Source organism: Cryptosporidium andersoni, assembly GCF_001865355.1.
Source record: "Cryptosporidium andersoni isolate 30847 chromosome Unknown contig_32, whole genome shotgun sequence".
NCBI classification, from domain to species: domain Eukaryota; phylum Apicomplexa; class Conoidasida; order Eucoccidiorida; family Cryptosporidiidae; genus Cryptosporidium; species Cryptosporidium andersoni.
The window spans coordinates 20380-44207 of record NW_027122895.1 but is presented as its reverse complement, the minus strand read 5'-3'; the positions used below and the strand labels follow the sequence as shown (position 1 = coordinate 44207).

General features: G+C 22.4%; 7 protein-coding genes across 7 annotated transcripts; 3 read left to right on the top strand and 4 right to left on the bottom strand.

Annotated features, from left to right (window-relative positions):
* Positions 1-33: 33 nt before the first annotated feature.
* Positions 34-2308, bottom strand: cand_010220 (uncharacterized protein; the record flags this gene model as incomplete). The annotated part of the gene is made up of 2 exons (XM_067211261.1): positions 34-69; positions 158-2308. The coding sequence occupies 2 exons, from the start codon at positions 2306-2308 to the stop codon at positions 34-36; spliced, it is 2187 nt and encodes a 728-aa protein (XP_067067094.1).
* Positions 2309-2695: 387 nt separating this feature from the next.
* On the bottom strand, positions 2696-8932 carry cand_010210 (uncharacterized protein; the record flags this gene model as incomplete). Its single annotated transcript, XM_067211260.1, has 1 exon — positions 2696-8932. One exon carries the CDS (start codon positions 8930-8932, stop codon positions 2696-2698), a length of 6237 nt encoding a protein of 2078 aa, XP_067067093.1.
* Positions 8933-9271: 339 nt separating this feature from the next.
* Positions 9272-13630, top strand: cand_010200 (uncharacterized protein; the record flags this gene model as incomplete). The annotated part of the gene is made up of 1 exon (XM_067211259.1): positions 9272-13630. The coding sequence occupies one exon, from the start codon at positions 9272-9274 to the stop codon at positions 13628-13630; it is 4359 nt and encodes a 1452-aa protein (XP_067067092.1).
* A 141-nt stretch (positions 13631-13771) lies between these two features.
* cand_010190 (uncharacterized protein) lies at positions 13772-14089 on the bottom strand (the record flags this gene model as incomplete). Its single annotated transcript, XM_067211258.1, has 1 exon — positions 13772-14089. The coding sequence occupies one exon, from the start codon at positions 14087-14089 to the stop codon at positions 13772-13774; it is 318 nt and encodes a 105-aa protein (XP_067067091.1).
* A 188-nt stretch (positions 14090-14277) lies between these two features.
* On the top strand, positions 14278-16517 carry cand_010180 (U4 U6 small nuclear ribonucleoprotein PRP31; the record flags this gene model as incomplete). The annotated part of the gene is made up of 3 exons (XM_067211257.1): positions 14278-14923; positions 15099-15148; positions 15258-16517. The coding sequence occupies 3 exons, from the start codon at positions 14278-14280 to the stop codon at positions 16515-16517; spliced, it is 1956 nt and encodes a 651-aa protein (XP_067067090.1).
* A 334-nt stretch (positions 16518-16851) lies between these two features.
* Positions 16852-20925, top strand: cand_010170 (SNF2 family N-terminal domain-containing protein; the record flags this gene model as incomplete). Its single annotated transcript, XM_067211256.1, has 1 exon — positions 16852-20925. The coding sequence occupies one exon, from the start codon at positions 16852-16854 to the stop codon at positions 20923-20925; it is 4074 nt and encodes a 1357-aa protein (XP_067067089.1).
* Positions 20926-21614: 689 nt separating this feature from the next.
* Positions 21615-23564, bottom strand: cand_010160 (uncharacterized protein; the record flags this gene model as incomplete). The annotated part of the gene is made up of 1 exon (XM_067211255.1): positions 21615-23564. The coding sequence occupies one exon, from the start codon at positions 23562-23564 to the stop codon at positions 21615-21617; it is 1950 nt and encodes a 649-aa protein (XP_067067088.1).
* Positions 23565-23828: the final 264 nt, after the last annotated feature.

Sequence of the window (23828 nt, the reverse complement as noted above, 5' to 3'; positions counted from 1 at the left end):
TTTTCTTTTCTGTTTCTTTTTCTGTTTTCTTTTTTATCTCCTTTTCAATTTCTTTTTCTGTTTCATTTCCTATTTCTGTTTTCTTTCCTATTTCTTTTTGTGTTTCATTTTCTATTTCTTTCTTTGTTTCTATTTTCTTTTCTGTTTCTTTTTCAACTTCTTTTTCTATTTCACCTATTTCCTTTTCTGTTTCTGTTTTCTTTCTTGTATCCTTTTCTATTTCCTTTCTTGTTTCTTTTCCTTTCATTTTCTCTCCTTTTTCTGTTTCCGTTTCTGTTTCTTTTTCTGTTTTCTTTCCTATTTCTTTCTCTGTCTCATCTCCTATTTCTTTTTTTGTTTCTGTTTTCTTTCTTATCTCCTTTTCTGTTTCCTCTTCTGTTTCCCCTCCTATCTCTTTTTCTTTCTCCTCTTTTCCTTTTATTTTCATTTTCTTATTTTCACTTTCACTTTTCTCCACTTTATTCTTATATATATCTCCGAATTTTATATAATCTTTTGTTTTATTAGTAAATATATTCTCATTAATTTGATTAAAATTAATATTATTAGAATTTTCTGGACTCTTTTGAGTAATATCTATTTTAACAATATTTTTGTTGAGTATTCTATTACTATTATATTCTATTGACCTCTTAATCTCTACTTTTTGCAGTTTTATTACTTTCAATAATATATTATATTTTCTATCTGAATATTGTTTTAATTGATTACTTGATATATTAATTAAATTAATATCTTTATTAGGTTGATCTATAATTAATTCATTCAATTTCATATTTAATTGATTAATTTCCCTACTTTTTGAATCTATAATTTTTAAATTTTCGTCTAGTTTTTTTTGAAGTAAAATATAATTAGTTTCATATTGTTTTAGCTTCTCTTTTAATTGATAAATTTCCCTTTCAATGGGTATACCTGTATCTATACGATATGTTGGTAAATCATTCATATTAATCTGTCTTTCAATTTCCTCATTTTCTTCAGATATATCTTTGTTTATATTAATGAGATCTATTGATTTAATACTCTCCAAATTAGATTCTTGAAAATTAGGTAATATTTCTTCTTTGACCTGTGAAATTTTAGTTAGTATTATATTTTGTATTTGGACTGATGTCTTATTACTATCTATTACATTATTTTCAGAACTTTTTTTATTTACAATCTCCAATTTGTTATTTAATAATTCAATTTGCTGATTTAAAGAGTTAATTAGTTCATCTTTATCTTTTAAATCAGACTCAAGTTTTTTTAAATTAATAGAATCATTGGATTTCTCTAATAACTCATTATTTAGTTTTTTAAGATCTTCTAATTGTTTTGCCTTATTTTGTACTTCAGATTTTATTTGTTCTAAAACTTTTAATTGATTATCTTTTTCAGTTATTTCACTCTTTAGATTTTCTACTTCTATATTTAATCCTGATATTTTTGTTTCATTAATTTCACAGGATTCTTTAAGCTCCTTCTTATTATCATCAAGCTCTATTTCAATTAATTTAATCTTATCAGTTAAATTTTTACATTCAATATCCTTGTTATTTAAATCTTCAATTAATTGATTAATATCTAATTCCTTATTTTTTATTGAATCATTTAATTTTATTATTTGTTCTTCCTTTTCTTTTATTTTATCTTGAAGTTTTTGAATTTCAATTTCTTTAGATTTGACATTAGTTTGAATTTGAAGAATTGCATTATTTTTTTTTGATATTTCATCTTCTAAATATTTACATTTGGCTGTCATACTATCCAAATCACCCTTAGTTTTTTCCTGTTCAATTCTTAATTCTTGATAAAGTTTAGTCATTGATTCTAGCTCTGCTACTTTACTTGCTAGTTCATCTCTTAATTTTTCCAATTCATGATCTAAATACATACATCTATCTGAAAAATATTTTTTCTGCTTTTCAGCCTCAGATTTAATATTTATGAATTGAGAAGCTTCTTTACGTAACCTTTCAATTTCACGTTGCTGTTCTTTTTCTTTTTTACCAATACCAATTCCCATAGCTAAGGATTTTAATTCAAATTCTAACTTTTTACATCTATTTTCTAAATATTCAACATTAGCCTTACTACTGTCATAACAATATCGTAAGTTGTATAGTTCTTTATCTTTTTCTAAAGCTATTTTCTGAGCTTCTAGTACATCTAATTGATAACCTGTTATTTTTTTTTCAATCATTGATATATCTTTATCATTTAATTTAACTATAGATTCTGGGTATTTACCCATAATTCTTGAAATATCTTTTTCTTGTTTCTTCTTCACATACTTTGTTCCTTCTCCCACTATACCAAACATTTATAAAACATTTAATAATATATAATGTAGTTTACAATATTACTTAGATTTGTCTGATTTTTCAACTTTCTTAAAAGCTGATTAATAATAATTCTATTAAAGTTATAAAATTTATCCTTTTATATATATTCTATTATATTCATATATAGGAACCAACTATTTATATAATAAGATTCAGACTTACTAATTACTATTAATATTATAGATAATTACCCTTAATATTTAATATAATCTTTACTATATCAAACTATATTAGATAACATTAGTAACAGCACGCAATAAGATAATTTTTAGATTAGAGGGTATTACGGTACCCGTCTATACACACAGATACACATATAAGCGGTAAAAAATAATAAAAATATTAAAAGTAATTAGAAAGAGAAATTATACTAATGGTAAATAAAATTCATGGCTACACTTATCTTTTAAGTTATTTGAATTCCTTCTACTATTTCTATTTTTAAAGGAATTTCTGTGCTTCTCAGTATAATATGTGTTATAACAATGTTTATGGAAAATATCACCACAAAAAAAAATATAAATTTGTTCATCTTCATTATATTCATAATCGGGTTGATAATAATTAGTAAAATTAGGAGATAATATATCTCTAACATCTACATTATTTATACCTGGTGATAAAATATTAATAGATTGATAGGTGTTTTTACCATTATAAGATATTTTATAATCAATATCATTACTATTTATTTGTGATTTTATTAAAATACTTTGTAAACAGTATGAGCACTTTGTGTAATTTTTATAACTAATATCCAATATTTCAGCACATTTCATTTTATCCATAAATAAACCAAATATATGTAAAAGATCTTTATGAAATAATGATGATAAATCAGTATAACATTGATTTATAAATAATTCTGAATTAGCCATTTGAAATACTAATGACTTCCAAAAAATACATTCAGTATTATCCATATTACTTATTAGTAATAATAATATAGGTCGAATAAATTTGACATAATGATTAGTGGGATTAGATACAAATAATTTTTTAATATTTTTTTTTGGGAATATAAAATTACAATAATTCTGAAATTTAATAAAGTAATCTTTATATAATTCCATATAATTAGAATGTCCAAAAATAATAAATACAAAATGATAAATAATAAATGGAAAGATCTTATGACCTTTTATATCTTTATTATATTTAACTGGCAATTTATTATTAATACTTATGCCCAACTTTGCTGAATTATTTAAATTTAATAAAGAGTATAATATTTCTATAAAGTAAGTATTCCCATTTATTTTTATAATATTATTTATATTGATAAATAAAATTTTCAAAATTCCTAAATAAAATCTACTCCACATGTTTTTAACTTGATTCCTGTATTTATCTTCATATATACTATAATGATTATAGCAATATAAATATATGAAAAATAATAATTCAGTTATACTTTCCCATATTTTCAAATTTGAATTATTATCTTCAAAATTAATAATTAAAATCCCTTTGTCATAATTATAAGATATATTAAAATATACATCATTTAAATCATTTGAAATTCGACTATTTAATATCTTAATGTCTGATTTAAGTTTATTCTCAATTATATTTGATATAGTTAGTTCATCACATATACATAAAGTTGGAGTAGTTAAAGATATATGATAACAAAATACTAATCCATAAATATTTTTGTATTTCTTAAATATTGAATAACAATTTTGAAATGGGAAGTTTTGTAATTGATCAAATTTTATTGCACATTCATACCAATGATTTAGTAATTTTAGTATTTCTACCTCTTTAAAAGTTGAATTATTATTTTCATATGATTCAAAAATTATTATTAAATATTCAGGGATAATAAAATTAATAAAGTAAATCCAACTTATAGAATTATCTTTATATATATTTTGCTCAATATTATCAGTCAGATATGAATGTTCAAATTTAGATTCACATAATTCTCCAAGTAATAAATTTGTTAATATTTTTTCATAAATATTATCTAATGACTTTAAAGAAGAATTATATTTTTTTACAATATCTTCTATTTCATTCACATAATTCTGTAGTAAACATTTTCTTAAAATATATACTATTAATTGTATTGTACTTTCAGAATCAGCTTCATATAATAAATTAGCATAATTAATTACTAAATAAAATGAATCTTCATAAGTAAATATTTTTTTTTTAATTCCGTTTTCTATTGTTTCTACAAGATGGCTAAATTTAAAAAAGTCATCACTTAATGTGGAATAGATACCGATAATACATGCATTACATGCGCCAATATTTGGTGCCTTAAAATTATCCAATAATCTCATAGAATATATATTCAGTATATTTTCTAAGTCAGAAACTTGTAGGGCTATATATAGACATAAATTAAAAAGAGATTTTTCCTTAAGTTTAGAACATATTTGTTTACTTATTTGAAGATCATTTAATGGATAATCCAATTCTTTTATTTCAAAGCAATCTAGGATACATCTTAATATATTTAATGTATTGTCATCATTTTTAAAATATGATATATATTGAATGAATGAATATTCTATTTGATTATTCAGATATTGGATACTTAGATTAATATTACTAGTAAAATCTTTAGAAGTATTTACATTTGGAGCGGATTCTCGATTTGGTTTAATGGATAATATATGTGTTAATGAATTATCTCTTTGTAATAATAATGATGATGGCGATATATTTGATAAAGGGGATAATTTTGAAGTTGGTAATTCACAATTTAATTTATCTATAAGTGAAAGAATACAATTAAATAAATCTTTAATAGAATACATATCTTGATTTTCCCTAGAATTATATTTCATGATCCATAAGATATAATATGCAAGAAAATAATATTGATTATATTGAATATGATTATTTGATCTGGATATGATATATTTCATTATTTCAATACTTACTTCAAAACAAGATATTGACTTATCTAATAATATGGAATCCTTTGGATAATGTAAATTATTCAATAATCTAATGGCAAAATATGTAATATAGCGATCTAAGAGATCCAAAGTAAATAAGTATTTCTGATTATTAAGTTTCATATAATTTAATAATTCAATCATAATATTGACAGTTAATCTTGATGATAATATAAAGATAATATCAAAATATGTAGGATTACATGGTATAGAAAGTTCATTACCATGTAAAGATATTGTATATTGACTTTGAAGTGTATTTATTATTAAATCTTCTGAATCTTGATATGTAAAAGAAAATAATTGTAATTTACATAAATCACATTTATCAAAATTGTTCAATTTACATTTATTTATTGGGTATGGTTTTTGCAGAATTATACAATAAATATAAAAAAATATTTCTTGAATAAGTATTGTATATTCCATCTTATATTGAAAATCTATTATATTAACATTAAATGTATTATTTTCAATAGTTCTAAACCATTGAGATGCAATTGAAATAAGTTGTTTAAATAATTCATTAGGATTATTATTATTACATAAAAATAGTATATTATAACTACTCCAAAGACCATATTTTTGTGTTAGTGGGATAAATTCTGACCATGAATGAGTAATGAAGTCTTCTTTTATTATATTAGACATTGATAAACATTTTTTATTTTCTATAATATTAATATTATCATTAGATTTACTTCCATTGTTAATATTATAATTTACATCCGTATCTTTTTCATTCTGAATTTTCAAAATATCATCAGTACATTTTACTTCATTATTCATATTATCCAAAATTTGGGTATTTTTATTGTATAATAGTGATCTAATCATTATATATTCAATATTTTGTAGTATATATTTCTTATTAAACATTAATTTTTCAATATTTAAACTTATATTAGATGCAATTTTTTCCTCTAAAATATCAATTCTTTTTTTATACCATGAAAGAAGTAAGCTTAAAATATAATCTGTTATTTTATTTATCCCTATACTTCCAGTTAAAATATTTAACTCTAAATATAACATATATTTACTATAAAGAGATAATTCATTATTACTAAAATTCTTTCCTATTTTATTTATTTTATCATTTTTATCATTATATGATTCAATAACTGGTATAATATCAGATAGTAAATATTGCCATAAATTTAGCCTAATACAAATATCAAAAATTAATTTCATAGCTTCATTAATATAATAATTACTTAAATTTGGTTCTTTAATAGAAATATTCATGATTTGTTCTATAAATGAATTTAAAATATTCTTAAGAATTATATGAATCATATGCTTTTGAAAAGTATTCCAAGTTAATAATGGTACAAGTCTATCTTCATATAAACCAACAAAAGTACTACATAATCTAGTCCATGAATAAATAATATTTACATCACAATAGGATCTTTCTTTATTAATTTCAATATTAATATTTGTTTTATTAGATATATTATTTAGTTCCTCTGACTTCTCATTATTAAAAAGTTTTATACATTCAAAATATTCATATTCTAATCTTGGTATCCAAGATTGGAACAACATCTTAAAACAAACAATATTATCATTCAATAACAAAGAAAAATTTGTTATTTTATTTTTATCCAAAAATTTACAAAATGATTCATCATATAAAGATATAATTTCCTGATCATTCATATAAATTGATTGAGTTACAGCATAAAAAACTCTTTTATTATAATATGAATATATACATATAAGCAATTTATTTTGAACAAATTTCTCAGGTTTAATAATAGAATATCTTTTCTCTTGTGACTTTATATAAATTAATTTATTATTTATAAGTTTAGAGGAATAATTAAATTGTGATTCCATAATCTGATAACAAAATATACCTTTTGATGATATTAATATAAATAATATACAATCAGCAATAACTTTAAATGAATTTATAATACCATTTAATTTCCAAGTACAAGACAATGTAGCCTTTATAGTTAGTTTATTATTTATTGTATTATTCTCAATACCATCTATTGATAAATTATATAAACATATATAATATCCAACAGAAATAACTAAACTTAAATGATTATATTTATATTTTGTTGATGTTAAAGTTATTGGACGTAACCAATTACCATTAATTGGTCCAAATTTATCTTCTTCTACTAATATACCAAGTGAATTTAAATCTTCTAATGGATTAATTGCTTTACATAAATCTGGTTTAGGGTATAAACTAATAATAATACAAGATCTATATCCATTTATTAAATATAATTGATTCATATCTATTTCTTGTACTAAACGTCTTGTTAGTGTTCCACCTGAATTAGTTAAATCACTATTCTTATTATCCAAATCTTTCAATTTTTTATTTATTCGTAAAAGTGGTGCAGGTGGTAAACCCTTAATACTATGTATTAATCCAATATTAGACTTATACAAAAATATTTTTTTAAATATTTTCCAAGGATATGTTTCTATATTATTAGATTCAATTTCATTAAAATTATTCATATCATTTTGTATTATACTAGTCAAATATATGTTACCATCAATATCACAAGAAATTATAGTTAATTTTAATTCAGACTTATCTTCATTTGTTAAAAATTCATGGGTTATAATATTTGATTTATGATGCTTAGGTAAAATACATAAAAATGAAAAATGTTTGTTATACTTAATATCAATCATACCAGGTATTATATCTAAAATATTATATTTATGTTTATTATATATCTTATCATTAATAAATTCAATTGAAGAATTATTCTTAGATAAATTCTCAATTATATCCATTATTAAGATAATATTGCAATACCAAAATATTACACTACCATCACTACAAGCAATACATATATATAAATCTTCATTATTATTATATTTCAATGATAATGAGGAAACTTTTGCTGTTAATAAATTTGGAGGATGTAATACAATCAAATTATATGAAAATTTTTGTAAAAAAATTATACAATTACATCTTGAAGTTCCTATAAACATCAAACCTGTTGAATGTTGCTTAAGAGATGTTGGAAATCCTAAATTTGGTATTTCTTCTCTCCAATTTATATTATATATCTCTTCTTTAAAAATATCTCTATTACTATTTATTGGTTGTGGAATATTTAAATCTCTTGTAATATCATTCAAATTTGTTATTTCATTATTCTTATTTTTATCTACTATTATTGGTATATCTTCACTTTCTTCATGTAAATATGGATCAATCCATAAGCATTCATTTAAAATTGATTTCTTATATATATCTGTATCTATAATATTATATATATTATAATGTTCATTTATTGAAGTATCTTCTATATATCGAAAACAATTTTTATAATAATCATATATATCAATATTCTCTTGTATATTCAATTTCTCACTATCATTATTTTCAAATTCATTTTTATCTGTTATTTCATCCTCATGATGTAAATTTTCTGATGTTGACTCAACTTTATTTATTTCACTAGTTAATAAGTAATTACTATCCGAATCAGAAGAGCTATTACTACTAATTCCAGAAGATAAATGTGATAGATTATTCAGTATACCTTCAATATCCAAATTCTCATTATAAAGATCTTTATATTTTTCAGAATCTGAGATATTACTATTGTCAGTTATACTACTAGAGTCTAGGCTACAACAATCATTATTATTTATATAATCTTTATCATTATTGTATTCTTTATACATCTTGTTATAAATTCCAAACTAATTTCCCATTTATATTTAGCTAATTTCCTATTATTTTATTGCCAAATTAAGTATTATAGAAATTTTAACATTCTTTAAAATAAAATCAGTATTATCCAAATATTTGTAAATATTTTTCTTGGCGCCCTTTATTATTTATTACCACTAGGTACCGAATTTGTCTTAGAGTTCAAAATTTAAATAAAGTATCACATAAATTTAGAATAATTCTAAAATAATATTGTATATAGTTATTTTGAACTTTTATAGTCCTGGTCATCTATACATTTTAATTTAATAGTTCTGAATGGTTATATTTTTAATTAAAGTAGATTAGATATGACCTTTATGGAAGATATTGCTTTGTGTATAATTGAGGATTCTATAAACGAAGAAAATATTAACAAAATTATACAATTAATTAGTAATGGTACTAATTGTATGTTTGATTTAATAGAATCTTTAAGTGGACAACTAACATCTACATTAGCAGAAGAAAGAAAAAAAGGAATTAATATACTTAGATTAGTATTTAAGGGACTCATACTTAAAGATAAGGATACTTTATCTAATGACTGTATCAAATTATTAAGTTGTTTTGTAGTTAATTATTTATTAGATTGGGCTTGTATTGATGATGTTTTAGATATATTAACTTGTATTGTTAAGACAAAAAGTGAAGTATTAAGATGTACTCATTTAAATATTTTAGAAGATGATAAATTATTTGAAGAATATAGTTTTAACCCAATAGTATCAATAAATACAGGTATAAAAGGTAAAGTAATGAATGATGGCAATAGTATTAAACTTTGTACAAAAATTTGTACATTTCATAAATTTTCAAATCAATATGGAATTGATAATGTAGATAAACAAGAAGATTTATATAAGATGACACTCTTATTTTATATATTTACTCAGATAATTTATATTGTACCTACCAGACAATTAGTGTATACTTCTAGAATATCTGTTTTAAATATTTTAATAATACTTTTTGAAAATGAGGAATATATTACTAATATTAGACGTATGGGGCCTGCAGCAATTCCTGCAATAATACAACATGTACAAGGTGAAAAAGATCCACGTGTATTAATTTTATCATTTCGTCTTATTAAGAATTTATTATTAAAATTTGAGGACATAATAAAGATATATGATAATATAGAAGTTAATAAAGATAAATATGTATTATTAGATAATTATTCTAAACATGATTATTATAAAGGTTTAATTCCAGAAATAATATTTGATAATAAGAATTTAGAAGATTGTGAACATTTGGAAGTGAATAAAATAGAAAATAATTCATCTTTAGATTTAATTTATGAAGAAAATTTTGATATAAAAAATAACAATTCATCCAATATTTTATCTACTTTAATTTCTGATGTATTATTAAGTTATTTTCCTCTTAACTTTCATCCTCCAGCTAATGATATTCATAAGATATCTCCAGAAACTTTAAAAAGATTATTATTTGAAGCTATTACATCTACTAATTTGTTACAAGATGCAATTATTAAAGCAATTATAGAATTAATGGATACACAAAATTTAGTTGAAGATAATATTGATATTAATAAATTTGATGTAAATTTGATATATGAAGAATTTTGTTTTGATAATAATTATGAATTAGAAAATAAAAAAGATTCTAAATTATCACCAGTAATCTTAGGTATAGAAGATGAAGAAGTTTTACAAGATATCAAAGATATTTTAACTTTATATGGAATAAATCTAATACCCAATATTATTACAAAGTATATTAATGAATTATTTCTTTTTATTCAACAATTATTGAAACGTACAATTATATGTAATAATAATATTTGTTCATTATTATTTTATATTATTGGTACTCTTTTTAAATATCAAAGTTTAGATAAGGATGGTGATTTTATATTAAGAAATGGGATTCATAAATATATTATATTAGATATGATTAATAAATTACAAAATTTGGATAATTCAACTGAATTGGATACTTTTTCTTTAAATTTAATTAATTCATGTAATTTGTATTACAATATGTTTATATTAATATGTATTGAAAATGAATTCTTAGATTATTTAATACAAAATATAATAAATAATGTTTATGTTGGGAAATCTAGAATTATTACTTTAAGAATAATATCTAGTCTATTATATACTCATTTAATTAATATTTATCAATCAGATAATAATATATTATTGGAAATTAATAAAAATCCTATATTTTTAAAATTATGTGAATTTTGTAAATTATCATATCTAAATGAATCTGATGATTATATTCTCTTAATTTATTGTTTATGTAGTTTAATTATTGAATATAATGAAATAAAATATCTTTCAAATAATAGTACTAATACTAACAATATTATGTGGTTTTATGATGAATTGAAAAGAAAATGGGATAATATTGATAATTTATCAAAAGATAATCAAAGTTTTATTTATGCAGTCACTTGTATTTTATTTATACAAAATGAGGATATTAGTAGAGATTTTTGGCTTAAATATATTAAAAATAAATCAATTCAATTTATTCAATCTAATTATCATTTAATAATTTTAAAATTTATAATTTATTCTTTTTATAAGTCACAAAATCCTCCAGTTTCTATTATAAAATCTATAACTAATAATATTGAAGAGGTAATTTTATGTAATATATCAGAGTCTAATAATAATGACCAGATAAAATATTGTTTAATATTTTTGAAAATGATATGGAATATATTAAATATTTATAAATGTAAAAATATTATTTTAGATATATCTATCAATATTGATAATTGGCTTGAACATATCTTTTATCATATATTTCCTACTTTAATAAATAATAAATTAATTGAAAAATATCAATATGATATGGATAATTCTTATAAAGATATAAAGTCTATTAATTTAAATGATAACTTTGATTATAGAAAATATATTTGGATTATTGGTAATCTTATGTCTTCATTAAAATTTATTAATTTATCTACTTCAAACTTAATTATTAAAATTATAGATTATATTAATAATTTTAAAAATATGTTAAATGATAATGAATTATTCTTTATATATAGAATTTTTCTATTTATATTATTAAATGGTATTACAGATAATAATAATTTAATTAATTTGTTAGATAAAAATATAGAAATTGACCATTCAATAGTAAATATTTTAGAATATTGCTACAATTGGTTAAGTGATTTAGAAAATAGAGGTAGTGAAATAAAAGATTTTAAATATATATATATAAATGAATTAGAACATTTAATTATTAATCTAATTCAGTTCTATTTAAAATATAATAATAATGATATAAATAAGATACAAGTCATTTTTCAATATAAATGGAATAGTAAAATTATTGGCATATCTATTAGATTAATTGAATTAAATACATATATTAATAAACAAAATATTAAAAGTGAGGATGAACAGAATTTACAATTTAAATATATACTAGATTATACAGATCAAGTATGTAAATTAGCTACATCAAATAATATAAATGAATTATATTTAATTTCATCATGTTTACTTTATATTATAGGTGCTAATTTACCTATAATTATAAAACAAGATTTAACAAAAAGTTATCTTCAAATTGGAAATTATTATTTAAATTTTAATAATATAAATAATCAAGGTCATATAAGAAGATTTCAAAATATATCTGATATCTTTATTTATTATAAAAATTTAGGAGATTGTATAATTGAAGATATTCAATTAAATTTCTATAATTTCATGGAAAGATTAGATCATATATGTGATAATATAAATAATTTAATTATACCAACTTCAAATGATAATAATGATACAATAATGGATAGAATTGATATTTTGAATAATAAAAAAGTTGACACTGACTTAGAAAATATATGGCCTTTAAATATCAATCTAACAGATTTATATTCACAAATAAATATAAATCAAACAATTATTAAATCACATTATATTAAAATATCAGATATTATTATTTCTAAAATAATACAGACAATATTATATAATAATTACAAAGTAAATTCATTAATATTAATACCTATAATGGCAATATTTAGTAATGTATCTATTTCATTAATTTTAAAATATAATAATGAAAATATTTTAAGATATATATTTATGTTATCATTATTTGAATGTTCTGGACTAAATACAAATAATCCAAATGAAAATTCTAAGTTAAAAATATTATTAATGGATTATACTTCTAAAAAATTCGAAAATGATTTAGATAATAATTTTGATAATGATGAAATTATTAAATTATTAGATTGGCAAGAAAATAAAAATTGTTTCTCTGATATTAAATTTGAAGAATTGTCAGATTATTTTATATATAATTTACAAACATTATCTATTTTAATTCGTTTTATTTATTTTGTACATAAAAAGAATATTTCATTTAATTCTAATATAAATCAAGATTATTCAAATAATTTAGACTTTATTTTTAATGATCTCTTTATATATGGTTTATTAGCTTCTCATATTATTATTTATCATCCTTTACCATTAGTTAGATTATTTTCTTATTTATTAATTAAACAAATATTCAAATTTCCAGGTATATTCAGAATTGGAATTAAAAATAAAATTTTAAATGCTTTATTTTATTTAATAAATAATGAAAAAAATAAGTTTCTTAGAAACTCTGCCTCAATATTACATTGTCAATTAATAATTATGGAGGATTCTTAATAGTAAATTTATATTTAAGAGTTATTAACCTAGGAAAAGAAAGAAAAAAGAAATCTAATTTAAAAAATAGTATTTATAATATTTATAATACAAGATATATAAGCTAGTAAAAGTCAATAAATCCAAAAAAAGTGTAATTTATTAATTTCCTTTTAAGGAATTTATAAGTTTCTTTTTCCCTTGCCTTTGAGCCAATTTACTCTTCTTTATATAATCTCTTGTTAAAATACCTCTTAGATCTTTCCACTTCTTATCAATATCATCACTTCTTGTATATTTATAAAATATTGGAATTTTATAAAATCCAGAAGGTTTAACCATAGAAAGAAAAAGATCCTCATCAAAATTCACTAAAACTTTCTCTTCCTTATTTTCTTCTTTGTTACATTTTGAAAAAAAAGATTCTGCCCATTTATTTGGATCTATTTTTTTCTTAATTTCATTATTCTCATCTTCCATTATAATTTATGATTATTTTTCTAACAAGACATATTATTTAGAAAATTATAATTTATTTACTATAATTAAATAATAAATAGCGGTTATTAAATAGGTACCTAATTTAGGTCTAAGATTTTTTTAGTTAACAAAAAATAAATTAGGAAAAATGGTTAAGAAAATAAACTTATAATCTTTATTCTTATAAAATGAATGAAAATCTCAGGGATAAAATTTTAACTTGCATTCATACATTAAATCAAGAAATTTTATTTCTGGATCGTATTATATATAAGTTTAAAAATCAGCATGGTAGATTGGATTATTTTTATGGATTATTATATACAAAGAAAAATGTTAAATATTTTCAAGATGCACTAAACATTACATTTAATGATTATATTTTAATAGATTCTAATTCATTCTATGCAAATATTCTAGATCTAAAAAGAATTAGTAGACGAATTATTTGGCAAATAGGAGTAACTGGACAATATATCTCTAGGATTTTATCACATGGATTTTTTCTTCCATTTACATTATTAATATTATCTTGTATAAGTAGATTATTTTGTTTATTTCAAAATTTTAATTATAATTTCAATATAATCTCTAATATTTTATCTTTAAATAAGAAGTCTAATACTATACTTAAATCTAATAATATAGAATTTAAATCATTACAATATGATTCTGTTATTATAAATGAAGAAGATGAAGGCCAAGTTATAGATAATTTAAGTCTAGAAAATGGAGTTTTTAATCCAACTGTATCAGATTCTTCTAATTTATATCAAAATTATATTATAATTTCTAATACTACTTCATATATTAAAGATAAAACTCACTTTTCAGGTAAAACATGGTATTTACATAAAAAATTACGTTCTAGATATAATAAAATTTAATACCTAATTATTTATATATTTTGTCTAATTATTTGAGATTTTTTAATATTTCAATATATAAAGTATTTATTACCTTTTACCTTTTACCTTTTACCCTTTATTTACCCTTTAATATTATTAAGGCGGAAAAATATTTAGACCTATTTTATTAATACTAAATAGATTTCTTAAGGTATTTCTTAATAATATCTTTAATACATGGTAAGTATTAAAAATTACAAGAATATAATCTTAAATATCTACTTATGGGTTATGGATTATATATATATAATTTAATTTAGGCTACTTTAAGTGATTTATTTCTACAAGATTTAGCTGAGCTTAAACAAGAATATTCTAATACTAATAATATAGAAATACAAAAAAGTCAAGAAGATAAGGATGAACTAGAAAAAAATTTAAGTAAAATTTTTAATACTATTAATAATGGTATAAATATAAAAGATGAAAATAATTATTATAGAGTTATAGAGGATATAATACATACACTTGGGAATATTGATGAAATAATTGAAGTATTACATAAAAATGTTATTAATTTATATAGGCCTAAATTTGGCGAGTTATCAAGTATAATTATAAATCCAATTCAATATTTAGAAGTAGTAAAGAGATGTATCCGTGTATCAGATATTACACAAGTTCAATTTAATGATATTTTACCAAATTCTATAGCTATGACAATTTCTATTGCTGCTAGTACAAATACAAATGCTAATATTTCAAATGATACTTGCATAAATATTGAAAATTTAATAGATGATGCATTTTCTTTATTTAAAAAGAAAAGTGAACTTTTAAAATTTGTTGAATTAGAAATGGATAAAATTGCACCTAATTTATCTTCATTAGTAAATCCTAATTTAGCTGCAATGCTTATTTGTAGTACAAATGGATTAAGAAATTTGGCTGAAATGCCGTCTCAAAATATAATGTTACTTGGAAATAATAGAAAAAGTCGTAAATATGGATTATATACAACAGGTGTATTAAGAATTGAGTTACAACAAAGTTATCTTTCAAAATGTGATATAGTATTAGGAGTACCTGAATTATTTAAAAAAAAAGCTCTTAGATTATTATCTTCTAAATGTAGTTTATGTGCAAGATTAGATCTAGCTAAAAGTAATAAAGATGGTAAATATGGAAAGAATTGGCGTGATTATATAATAAATATATTAAATAAATCTCAAGAGCCACCACCACCTCCTTTAAAAAAACCTTTACCTGTTCCTGAAGAATTACCAAAATCTCGTAGGGGTGGTAAAAGGATTAGAAAGATTAAGGAAAAGTTTAAGATGTCAAAATATTCTAAGAATATGAATAGAATGATTTTTGGTGAACCAGAAGAGGAATATATGGTAGAAGGAGAATCTGTTGGTTTAGGATTATTATCAAGTGAAAATATTGGGAAAATGAGAAGTATCCTCCCTATTAAGAATAAATCTAAGTATAATAATAATAATACTCAATTAAATAATAATATTAACGGTACATCTACTTCAATATCTTTTACTCCATATCAAGGTATGCAACTTTAATTTGAAATTTAGTAATAGTAAATTATTTAAGAAAAAAAGAAATATACTAGATATTCTGTAAAAAGGAATGGGAAGGAGTTGTCTATAACTTCTATAATATTAGATTTATATAATTTTAATTTATTTTAAGTATAAATATCTTTAATATCTATTACCCTAATAAATCTATTTAAGTTACTTTAGTACCAGAGTTTTTTTTTAGCGCGTATGGGGAGAAAATGACGTATTAAAGTCATCCTACCATAAAGAATGGATTAAATTGGCAATATTAGGTAGTACAGTCAGAAAATGACAGGTATATAGGAAAAAAGGAATTTTAATACCTCATAGTTAAATGTTAAATTCTGACTTAGAAAATACTATAAAGCCAAAGGCTATAGTTTTATTAAAGGATGCTTTTTGGGATCCAATTATAAAAGAATGGATATCTTCTTATTCATTTGGAGAACTACCTTCAGAACAACTTGAAAGAATATTGGCAAAATTATTTATAATTATGGTTTCACCTAGTAATATATCAAGATGTGTTGTATGTGGGAAAAATATAGTGAAGGGAACATATCGTATTGGAGCTCCGGAATATGACCGTAGAGGTAGATATGGGATAATAAATAGATGGTACCACAAAGATAAATGTAGTCAAAGGATATTAAAAAGTGCTATAATAGGATTAAATTTAAACAATGATTCTATGGAAGATGTATTAAATGAAAAATTTGATGAGATAATATATGGTTGGATGGATTTACCAGAGGAAATTAAGAAGTCAATAATTACTTTATCTACATCTGAAGATATAGATGAGAAGCATGAAATAATAGATAGTGATGATTTAGTACGTCGAGAAATAGTTGAAATTAGGGAATCACCTGTAAATATGATTTTTGAGCTTCTAAAATTTCAGAAGGAAGGTCTTGCATGGATGTGTAAACAAGAGATGCCTAATTCACTGGCTAATGGCGGAATATTAGCTGATGAAATGGGAATGGGTAAAACAATTCAAATGATTGCACTAATGTTAGAACATACATGGCCTCCAGTAGCTAATAAATCAAATTTAGATATTAAATTGAAAGATAAAATATATGGAGGTGTTACTAAAAAAAATCAGGAATATAATTGTGAAATAACAGGTCAAAATTTAGTTATAGCACCAGTAGCAGCAGTACTACAATGGAGACAAGAAATTGAAAGATTTTCAAAGCCAGGTGTATTAAAAGTTCATATTTATCATGGAAATAAAAGATCATCAACATCATCAGCATATGGTAATATTAATTTGGATGAGGCAAATGTTGTAATTACAACATATCCTACTCTTGAAGCAGAATATCGTCGTATTTCTTCTTTATTTAAAATAAAGTGTCCTTATTGTAATAGAAATTATTTAAAACAAACTTTAAAATTACACTTGAAATATTTTTGTGGACCAAATTCAATTAGAACTGAAAAACAAGCATTAACTCAAAGAAAGAATGAAGGTTTAGAAAAATCAATGAGAACATTGAAGATTGGTATTGATCCAAATATAGATAAAGCAAAACAAATGGAAACAATTGCATCAAATTTACCAACAATTAGTAACGTATATAGAGAGATTTTAGCAAAAGCTAATTTGCTTGATGAAGTTTCAAGTGGTATTCCGTGGTTTCAGAAAAGAAGTAAGATAAAAGTTTCAACAAAAGATATAAAGTCAGAATTAGGAAAATATGATTTAAAAGAAACAAATAAGGAATTAGTAAATAATTTAGTAAAAGTAAATGATGTATCTGATGAAATAGATAATCCATCTGAAATTATAACTGAAAGTTCTAATATCAAGAAGATATTTAAGAAACGTGTTAGAAAATCTAGAAATTTTGATACTAATGATAATAAATTCAAAACAACTAAAAAAAATAAAAAATGTGAAGATATGATTGATGATGGACTTGAAGTTATAAAATCACAACAATTTGAAGATAGTATTATTAAAGAATTTCTAACTTGGGGTAATATTAAGTTACCACTTAAATTGAATACAGCTAAGAATATTCAGAATTTTTTAAATAATATAAAAGGAAAGACTTTAGAGCTTTCAAAGAAATATGGAATAGAGGAGTCTATATTACAGAGTTTAGTAAAATTATTGGAATTATCTACAAGAACTAAAAAAGCAGATTTAATTTCTTTTGTAGAAGATATATTAAATAAAATTTTAGATTCAAATAATAATAATAATAATAATAATAATAAATCAAATATTATTAAGAGGAGAAGTCCAAGATTAGCAAAGTTAACAGAAAAAAATAAAACTTTTATAGAATATAAAGAATTAGATTCGGATAATACATTTGATGACTCTGGATCTGATTTTAATGAATTAAGTTCATATTACACTAATTCTGATGATACTATTCTTGATAAAAAAAGTTCAGATAATCATAATAGCTATAAATCAAGAAAAATTAAAAATAGAAATTCATCTAAAATAAAATTAAGAAATGTGAGTAGTAATGACTATAGTTCAAGTTGTGATGAAAATATAGATATTCAGGAAATATTAAATGGAGATGATAGTGATAATAATAATAATGATGATGATGAAGTTTCTATTTTGGCATCATTAAGACATAATTCTCCAATATTTCGAAAAGTATGGGGGAGAATTATTTTAGATGAAGCCCATAGAATAAAAGCAAGGACTACATCTACTGCAAAGGCAATATTTGCATTACAAAGTTTTGGAACAAAATGGTGTTTAACTGGTACACCTTTACAAAATCGTGTTGGTGAATTGTATTCTTTAGTTAGATTTATTGGATATAGTCCATATGCATATTATTTTTGTCAAAAAAGAAATTGTAATTGTAGAGAATTAAATTATGTAATGCATATGAAATTTTGCCCAAATTGCAATCATGCTCGTTCAAGCCATTATTCTTATTTTAATAAGATGATTATAAATCCTATTAAACGTTATGGATTTTCTGGAGAAGGAAGGAAGGCATTAAAACGTTTAAAAGATGAAATTTTAGATGTTGTACTCTTAAGAAGGACTAAAGTTCAGAGACAAGAAGATATTAAATTACCACCACTAAATGTTAGGATTCGTTATGATAATTTATCACTTCCAGAGAAAGATTTTTATACATCATTATATCAATGTTCTAAAATTCAGTTTGATACATATGTACAAGAAGGTACAATTCTACATAATTATGCTCATGTATTTGATTTAATTAGTAGATTAAGACAAGCTGCTGATCATCCATACCTTATTGTATATGGGCAACTTAGACCACCAGTAACTGAAGAAATTAATAATGAGGATAATATTAAAGAAGATTCTAATTTAGATATCTCGAAAAATAAAAAGTCTATAAATTTAATTCCATCAAAGAGTCGTGCTGCAACTGATGAGGATTTATGCTACATATGTATGGATAATGTTTTAAATTCAGATAGGGTAATTGGTAAATGTTATCATAGTTTTCATCGTGATTGTCTTATTGATTATATGAATCAAGCTCCACAAGTTGAAATTCCAAAAGAATTAGAAGATGGTACTGAGACTATGGGTGTTTTAGGATGTCCATGTTGTTATGCACCTTTAACAGTTGACTTAAGGATTCATAATAATAAAAAGACATTTGAATTAGGTCAATATTATGATAATAATGATTCTTTAAAAGATGATGAACAAGAAGAAGAGATAGAAAGACAACTTGAACGTCGTCAATTAGCTAAAGAAATGGGTATCTTAAAAGATGAAAATAATATGGGATTAAATGAAATTGAAAAACAGAAATTTGATGACAATTTATTAAAAAATGATTCATACATTTTTGAACATGTTCGTAATAAAAATATTATACGACAAATCAAATCAGAAGGCTTTGAAAGCTCTACAAAAATAAATGCTCTATTAGATGAGATCAATCAAATGATATTAAGTGATCCTGATGCAAAAGGAATAATCTTCTCACAATTTACAAATATGCTTGATTTAGTTATGTATAAATTGAAAAAATCCAATATTGATTGTGCACTTTTGGCAGGTTCTATGACAATGATACAAAGAAATAGTATATTGTATTCATTTAATAAATTTCCAGACTTAAAACTTCTTTTAATTAGTTTAAAGGCTGGTGGTGAGGGTCTAAATTTACAAGTAGCAAATTATGTATTTCTATTGGATCCTTGGTGGAACCCAGCAGTTGAATTACAAGCATTTCAAAGAGCCCATCGTATTGGTCAGACAAAGCCTGTCACTGCAATTCGCTTTATAATTAAAGATACTATTGAAGAAAGAATGGTTCAACTTCAAGAAAAGAAACAGCTGGTATTTGATGGAACAGTAGGTGCATCTAATCAGGCTTTACAAAAGCTTAATACTGAAGATCTTAAATTTCTTTTCCAAAATTAAAATTTTGAATTGATAATCAAGTTTATTATTTTAACTTTAACTTTAACTTTAACTTTAACTTTAACTTTAAATATATCTTATAATGTGATATTATTAAGTTATCTAAAAGTTACAATATTAAATGTAACCATATAAATATCAATATTAATCTAAATATTAAATAGAATAATTTCCAATGTACTAGGATAGGTTATAATAAATGTACAATACAATTTTGGAATATCTAAAAAATTAAAGATTTATTCAATTTGAACTGATCAAAATAATAACTAAATATAGTTAAATTTACTTCCATATATTTATATATAAATTATATTGCTTATTTATATATTCTCATATATTCATATTTTAATGATTTTTTTTTTCAAAAAAAAAACTTTAATCCATAAGTCATTTGTTAAGTTTGATTTCAAATCTGCATTATTATTTCTATATTATTAGCATTAAGATTGATAAATTTACAATATTTTGATATGTATTCTGTATTATTTGATAAATTTCAATATTTTGGTTGGATATTTTTGCTTAATAGACCTTTATATTTCTATAAATCTAGTAATTAACTTACTGGATATAATTTCATTATATTTAATGAATAATTGATTTCCATCAAAAAAAATATATTAGATTAATGGTCATGATTATCTCTTTGTAATTAATTCTTTGGATCAAAATGATTATGTTCTTAACTAATTTATCCATCTATCATTATTTGATTGTTGCTTAGTTCTTAAAGTTTCCTTAAACTTAAGTTGAAGGTTCATTGGTTTGACACCTGTATTATTTTTCGAATTTCCATTAGACTCTCCACCTAAAATAAGGAATTCATCATATTCTTGGTAAATCTTAAGTAAAAGTTTTTCAACTAGTTTTCTAGCACTCATATATTGCTCATAATTTGTTGATGAAATACAAAGATGTAATGGTTCATCAGCTTCTTGTTTATTATATCCTTCAAGATACCCAGATCCTCTTCCCCTTAATCTGAGCTTAGATTGAGTTAATTTAAATATCCGTTTCATATTTACACCTCTTGTTCCAATGATTCTTCTAGCTATTTGAAATTGATTATCAGGTGGTATCTGGATCTCATATCTAGCTGTATATTTCTTTATTAATGAAGATGGTACATTTTCTATAGTATTATTACAAGATGAAGAAGTTATACAATTAAGTGAAACATTATTTGATTTGAATTTTGAGTTGTTAGAAGAGATAGTTCTTGTTAAATTATTATCAGAACCAATAGCATTATTATTATTATTATTAGAATCTTCTTTTGGATCAATTAATAAAATAGATATATTTTTATTCTGAGATGATAAAGAGGGGGATATTGGAGTTAATAAAGTAGTGTTTGAAGTTGCATTTTCATTTGTAATGCCTGAATTTATACAAATATTTCCACATGTAGAATGCCCATCAGATAACCTATTTAATAATATCCAAGAATTCCATATATTAGATTCATTATTATTATTACAATTGGAATTCTCATAATTTGACCAAGCAGAAGAAGCAGCACTAATACTACTTGGAGTATTTGAAGCTGTTCCACTCATAGATGAATGAATATTTTGAGTTATATCACAGCCCCAAGGAGTATTTCCAATATTATGTGGTCTATCTAGACCACCTATTAATATATTTGATACTTGATGAATAAATACATGAAGAAAATCCCCATTTGATGATAGTGGTAAATTTTGTAATACATTTAAGGCTCTATATAGTGAATTACATGAATCATATGTTGCATAACCAATATCATCTGTAACTTGTGTCCCTATTATTGTACCAAAAGGTGAACATAAATTTATAACATCATGAGTATTTAATTGATAACAAGAAACTATACTTTTATTTGTTATATCATTCCTTGTCATCACACGTAATCCTAAAGTATAAAATTGATTATTTAGTTGATTTTGTTGACTACCTATTTGACTTTGTTGATTACCTAGTTGACTTTGATTACTAAGTTGGCTATTATTAAAATTTATTAATGATTGATTTGGTATTGAGTTTACTCCATGTTCAATTTTATGTGAATTACCTATATCATCCTCTTCTAAACATGATTTACTTAAAACATGGCTCAATGAATCAAGTATATTATCATCATCATCCGCTGTAAATTCATTATTATTCTTGTTAAAAATGCAATATTGAATTAGATTCAAATCATTAGAGTTTGAATCTATTAATGATCCTTGCTGATCCATTAAAGTCCAACACGTAGATGACTGAGTTGTCAACAAAGATCCAATTGATCCTCCTATATTAGATTCACAAGTTGAATCATTTAATATTTTGTTCTCAGAATCTAATTCTGATAAAGGAAACATAAATTTAGAAGCATCATAAAACATATTAATTTGGTCAATATCTAATGTATTATTCCCTATAAGATTAATATCGAACCCATTCATTGCTATTGTATTACTCATATTATCAATATTAGTTGAGCTTGTATCCATTAAAGATATTGAAGTTCCATTATTACTATCATTAATAGATGAATCTTTTGATATTATCCAAAGAGAATCCAATACTTCTGCTTGTTTAGATTGTTCCAAAAGAATGGGATGCAAAATATCTGAGTATGAAGTGTAGCAATCAGTACTTTCTTTTGCCATGATAACATATACAAGTATTACGATAATATTAATGCTTAATTATGAAACCAACCCTCTGTACCTATAATGTTTGCATCCTATCGCTACTTAGTTTTCTTCAGATGCTCTTATATTGTTATACACTAATTATATCTCGAGAGGTAATACATGCTAAACCGCAAAACTCGTAAAATTCAAATTTGCATTGTAGTCTTGCCCCCTCCCGCATTAATTTCATGATATTTTCTTTGGGACATTTTAACTCTAGATTAATAATTTAAATAA